General features: G+C 33.7%; 1 protein-coding gene across 4 annotated transcripts in view; it reads left to right on the forward strand.

The window, feature by feature from the left end:
* Window positions 1–5,754, forward strand: part of CLHC1 (clathrin heavy chain linker domain containing 1) — a 44,238-nt gene extending 38,484 nt beyond the window's left edge. For 2 of the 4 annotated variants that reach the window (XM_029232007.1, XM_029232008.1), the window contains exons 10-11: window positions 3,825–4,004; window positions 5,358–5,744. In XM_029232007.1, the coding sequence (XP_029087840.1) occupies window positions 3,825–4,004; window positions 5,358–5,554 (377 nt within the window). In that variant the 3' untranslated portion in view covers window positions 5,555–5,744. Of the gene's footprint in view, window positions 1–3,824; window positions 4,005–5,357 lie in introns of all 4 variants that reach the window. The other 2 variants (XM_029232009.1, XM_029232010.1) reach the window with 2 other exon arrangements.
* Window positions 5,755–6,144: the final 390 nt, after the last annotated feature.

Here is a 6,144-nt window from a genome sequence, read left to right on the forward strand (position 1 = left end):
TATATAAGAGACTTGAGCATACTCAGATTTTGCTATCTGCAGGGGGTCCTGAAACCAAACCCCGTGAATATCAAGGGACAACTGTATATTGTACTAATGTAAGAAATATTAACTCTCCTATATAATTAGAACCTTGATATTTATCCTCAGAATTTATTTAGTACAACATCATAAGATAATAATAACCTGAGGAAAATTAAGCTTAAAAGGTAGAAACAATGTTTGAAAAATTACTCTGCTTATTTTACTTTTTAATGACAAACAACCACAGCTTTCCAAAGGATCATCCTTGGCCTCAGGGGACAGACTCGATTTGTTAATACTTTCTGGTTTCAGAAGAAAATGGTCTTTCTCAGATTTAGACTGTCAGCTTTACATTTACAAATCAAAGAAACAGAACAAAAACGGTGAAGTCCTAAAAAAGTCTTTTGTTCCAAAAGCATAAATCTGACTCATAGAGCATCTGTTTTAGAAGGAAAAACACTTCGTTTTTCCTCCCTAATGATTTGTTTGTTCACCTTCCCCATCATCATTAAACAAGTGAATGTACCTATCTGGTTATATTCTAGATATGGAATTCTAGACTCCAAGGCTAGAAACAATCTAGAAACTAGGTTGTTCTAGATCCGAGGCTCTCAAACCTTCTGGTCTCAGGTCTCCTTCATAGTTTTAAAAAGCATTGAAGATCCCAAAGAGTTTTTGTCTATGTGGGTTCTATCAATTGATATTTATCCTATTAGAAATTAAACCAGGGACTTCCCTGGTGGTGAGTGGTTAAGACTTTGCCTTCCAATGCAGGGGGTGTGGGTTCGATCCCTCGTCCAGGAGCTAAGGTCCCACATGCCTTGCGGCCAAAAAAAAAACCAAAACAGAAAACAGAAGCGATATTGTAACAAATTCAATAAAGACTTTAACAAAAAAGAAATTAAACCAGAAAAAAATTTTTATTGGAGTATAGTTGATGTACAATATTATATGTTACAGGTGTACAATATAGTGATTCACAATTTTTAAAGGTTATACTCCATTTATAGTTATTATAAAATATTGGCCATATTCCCTGTATTGTACAGTATATCCTTGTAGCTTATTTTATACTTAATAGTTGGTACCTTTTAATCTCCTACCCCTAACTTGTCCCTCCCCCTTTCCCTCTCCCCACTGATAATGACTAGTTTGTTCTCTATATCTGTGAGTCTGCTTCTGTTTTGTTCTATTCTCAACTGGTTTTCAGCCAGGTTGAGCTTCTTCAGATGGAGCGTGGGTGCCAGGAGCTGGGGGGTGGGGGGGTGGGAGAGGAGTTGGGGGCAGAGTCTGCAGCCTGTTGCCACACAGGTAGAGCTCCTGGAGGTGGCTCAGGCCATTCAGGGCGTCAGGAGACAACGAGGCCAGCTCGTTGAAGGAGACGTCAGTGGTGTTGAGTGCCGGCAGTGCCCAACCCAGCAAGGGCAGGCTTCTCAGCTTATTGTGGGATATAATCAGGGTCTCCAGCCAGGGCAGTGTCACATCAGGCTGCAGGCTGGTCCGCTGGCTCTTCCCCAGATGCAGCTGAGTGAGGTGAGTCAGATGCATCTATTTTTTTTAGATTCCACATATTAAGTGAGATCATACAGTATTTGTCTTTCTTTGTCTGACTTATTTCACTTAGCAAAATGCCCTCCAAGTCCATCCATGTTGCTGCAAATGGCAAAATTTCACGTTTAAAATAACAACAATAGGAAATTCCCTGGTAGTCCAGTGGTTAGGACTCTGTGCTTTCACTGCTGAGGGTGCAGGTTTAATAATTCTTAGTTGGGGAACTAAGATAGCACAAGTTGTGCCGCGAGGCCAAAGACAAAAACAAAAACAACCAACAGCAATAAACCAATTATGTATTGTCATAAGTAAAATATTTTTATGAAAAGTAACTTTTCCAAAGCTAAACAATTTAAGGAAAAGAGTGACACTGTTTTACATTTTTGTAAATCTCTGTAATGTCTGGTTTAATAGAAGATAGCTGGCTTCCCATATCTGATCCTATATTCAGTCTATTGTAATATGTCATGTAGCTTCTGGAAAAACACCACTGTATATTTGTGAGAGAAGGAGAATAAAAAAGGCAAATTTTAGTATTTTTATGAAAATAGTTCTGACTTTATGGACCCTAGACCATATTTTGAGAACCACTGTTCTAAGTATCTAGGTATTTGTGAGTTAAACAGTACCATGGTTGATATATAGACCCTTATAACCTTATTAAAATAGAACATGCAAGATAAATAATGATCATTATTACATGTCAAACCAAGGAATAAGGAAATGCATTCTGAAGTAAGTAGAGGGGTAGGTTCATAGGATTTGAACTTGTGTCCTTTCTAATTAGTCAGAGACCATGTCTTGTACATAATGGAGTAAATATTGGTTAATCAATTAATGGAGAAGAGTATTTGAATACTTGATTGAATGAAATGGAGAGAGATGGATGAGTTATGAAATGTTGGAGACAGGGTTGTCCTATATAAATAACTTCACCTTAGTGGAGGCCAGATTGAACGACCCAGATCATAAACTTCTACCTCTTCTCTAGGGAAAATTTTTAAAAAATTATTTGACTTCATTGATATAGAATTATATTCTGCTATTCCTTGCTTCACCTTTTACCATTTCTCTTTCTCTGTCCTTGTCTCTCTCTCTCTCTTTGTGTAGGTATGCATGTATATATATACATACACACAATGCACATACACATACATATTTATTATTCTGGAGGAGCAGCACCACAGATTGGAAGGTCATGGACTTTGGGGGTCAGATGAACTGTTCTTCTTTAGACTGTGTGTCTAATTCTGGGAAAATTAACCTCTCTAAGCCTGTTTCCTCACTTGTAATGTGAGAATAATAATATCTGACTTATACTGAATATTAGGTGTAGTAATTTAATATATGTAAGTTCACAGTACAATAAATATGTGTTTAATAAACACTAGATTACCTTGTATTACCTTTTAGAGTGCAGGTATGTTTACACGTAGTTCTTGAAATGCTCTCAAAAATTATTCTGAAAATTACCTCTGTTGTGGCCCAAGAATATTTTTACTTAAAAAAATTTAGTAAGTTAACACAAAGTTTATAAATTTAAGAATATAAATCATGATTGTAGCTTTAGATTATTTGAATGGTTAACTAGTAGATTAAACCATATGAAATTGCTTTTTTTTGAAGTAAAAAATGGTCAAGTGTAGGCAACTTCATATGGCTCAACCTCTAGCTACTTGAACTAGCTAACAGCTTCTTAAAATCTTCATATTTGGGTTTCTAAATACTTGATATTTTTAGGAAAAATTGCTGAGCCCCTTTTCTTTGCAAGGCACAGCAAGAAAGGTGTACTCAGTAGAAGTTTGCCCCCAAATGAGCAACAAGATGTAGACAAAAATAACATAGTATTAGATGGGAGCTTAGAAATTGTGGAGATACTAATTCTAGCACTTTAAGATGCAAAAACTGAGGTCCAAAAGATTAAGTGACTGATTGAGCTATGATTAGAATTCAGGATTCTTGATTGTCACCCTGGTCCTTTTTTTATACCACATTTCTTTCCAAGACTGTTCTCTGATAACTTTTTTTTCCTGGTACTATGTTTAGGTAGTTTTCCTTTGTTTTCTGCGATGCTGAGTATGATTTTTTTTTTTTTTGGATTGGAGATAGTAATGTTGAATTCATTGAGGGCTTTGGAAGGATTGGAAAAAGAAGAGTTGATTGGCAAATATAGACATTAGCTAGTCCCAGTTTTTAGTTGATGTATCATATTAGGATGTTGAGACACAGTTTTTCATTTTTGTTTTCAGATGACCTGATGCAGCTAATAAAGTTATGTCCCCACACTGAATTAATTCAGTGTCTCACTAAAGAATGGAATGGGAAACCACCATATTTATCTTTTGGTCTTGCTGTACTTCACCTGTTCTCTGTAGATATGAAAAAAGTTGGCATTAAGCTTCTTCAAGAAATAAATAAAGATGGGAAAGGTAAGTGAAGTAAATTTTGTAGTGAAAGAAATAGTAGTGGGTTATTTAGGGAAAGGTTCAAGATTATTATGTTTGAGTTAACTCTATCTTCCTAAGAGTTTATTCTTGGCAAGAGTTAACTTTAGGTGTTTATAAATGTAAAGATTACCATGTTAATAATATTCTGTTGGTAATAGTATATATTTGTTGAGAGAATTAGAATGAAGAGAGACTCTTTCTGAAGCTTGAGGGGAACATCATAATAATTATAATAGCTATGACTACTGTAAAATCTTTATATATATTAACATATGTGTATATTTAATAATTTATATATATTTTTTAAAAATGTTATTTAGATAAACTATGTTTTTTATTCCTAAACCAAATATATATGAAAATATTATTTACATATATTATTTACTCTGAACCTCACTCTGGAGTGGGATCAGAAATAACTAATTAGATCTCACTATTTTCTTTCCTTTCTCTAATTTAATATAGAAACTTGAGCAGACAAATTGATTTTAAATTATCATATGGGGCCAAAGAAAGAATAGTAAATTATATGAAAACATAGTTGGGAAGATAATTTAGAAATTATCATTACAGATATCAACTAAAATATTTTATTTGATAGAAAAATAGTAATCATGGTAGAAATAAAATAATAGTGATTACAATAACCTGAATAGAGATCCTCTTTCATCAAGTATTATAAGTAATGCAGGTACTAGATAAACGAGTTCCATAAATAGTTCCAAAGAGGGTCACTATAATTGATTTTCAAAAGTAAATAATATCATTAGTTTTCTTTAATAAACAAAATCCTTCTTTTATTTCCTTTAGAAAAATATTTGTTAAAGCAGCCCCATCATTAAGACGTCTCTGTCTAGAGACAGGATGGAGGTTTTGCCAAAGTTTTTTAAACCCTTAGGTTAGCACTATAGGGCATTTATAAAAGTGTTTGAAGGATCATGAAAACTTGACCATCAAATTTGTTTGATAGTTCCTAGTGGTACCTTATAGACTGGAATAAGGCTGAGCCCACATTCTTCACTTTCTGAACTCCCTTCCTTTCAGCCTTCAGCATCTGCTGACCTTACCAAGAAGGAGATGAGTGAAGGAATAGGTAATGTGAGAAATGGTGGAGAGTTGAATTGAGGCATGAAAAGGTTAATGAAAAAGGAGGAGGAGAAGGAACTAACACTTCAGTACTTACTATGAGCTCGACTAGGCACTCCACGTTACACTTAAAGGAATCAGGTCTAATAGTAATGGAGTTGAAATGATATCTCTTTATTTTTGAAGAATTGCTAAGTATGGATTATCAAATAAGTGCTATATTATAATATTGTATTTTTATTTCCTCAGATGCAGTTGAACATCTTATGATAAATGATCCATTTTGCTCCCTAGAAAAGTGGCAAGAATTAGCAAATATATGTTTACAGAATGGCTTTGACAAATTATCTAATGACATCGTGTCTGTTCTTCGATCTCAAGCTGGGGTTACAGAAATTTCTGAAGAGGATGATAAAGTCAACTTGATGCAGCATGTTTTTTGGTAGTTCTACATCTTAACCAGTTGAGGGAGCCTGTACAACATTTTATATATATCAGTTAGGCAAACTGATTTTGGTATAACTAACATAAATAAATCTGGAGTATGAAGTTCTCAGAAATATATCATGCTTCTTTATGATGACGTTTAGATTTGTCCTTGAAATATTTACACCATTGCTTCCTTTTTTTATATGGTCATTTTGTATATTGAATCTTTCTAAAATTCCTATGTACTTTATTTTTTCTTTTAAAAAATTTTTATTTTTATTTAATTTTATTTTAGAGTATAGTTGATTTACAACATTATGTTAGTTTTAGGTGTACAGCAAAGTGATTCAGTTATGCACATATTGGATTGGCCAAAAAGTTCATTCGGTTTTAAGTAAAAATAAAAGGCATTTTTCATTTTCGCCAAGAACTTTGTTGAACAATGTATTCATTAACTGAATGAACTTTTTGGCCAACCCAATACACATATCCATTCTTTTCCCATATAGGTTATTACAGAATATTGAGTAGAGCTCTCTGTGCTATATAGTATGTTCTTGTTGATTATCTATTTTATTTTATTTTATTGATTGATTGATTGATTGAT

Source organism: Monodon monoceros, unplaced genomic scaffold, assembly GCF_005190385.1.
Source record: "Monodon monoceros isolate NGI ecotype Baffin Bay Population unplaced genomic scaffold, NGI_Narwhal_1 Super_Scaffold_19, whole genome shotgun sequence".
Lineage (NCBI taxonomy): Eukaryota > Metazoa > Chordata > Mammalia > Artiodactyla > Monodontidae > Monodon > Monodon monoceros.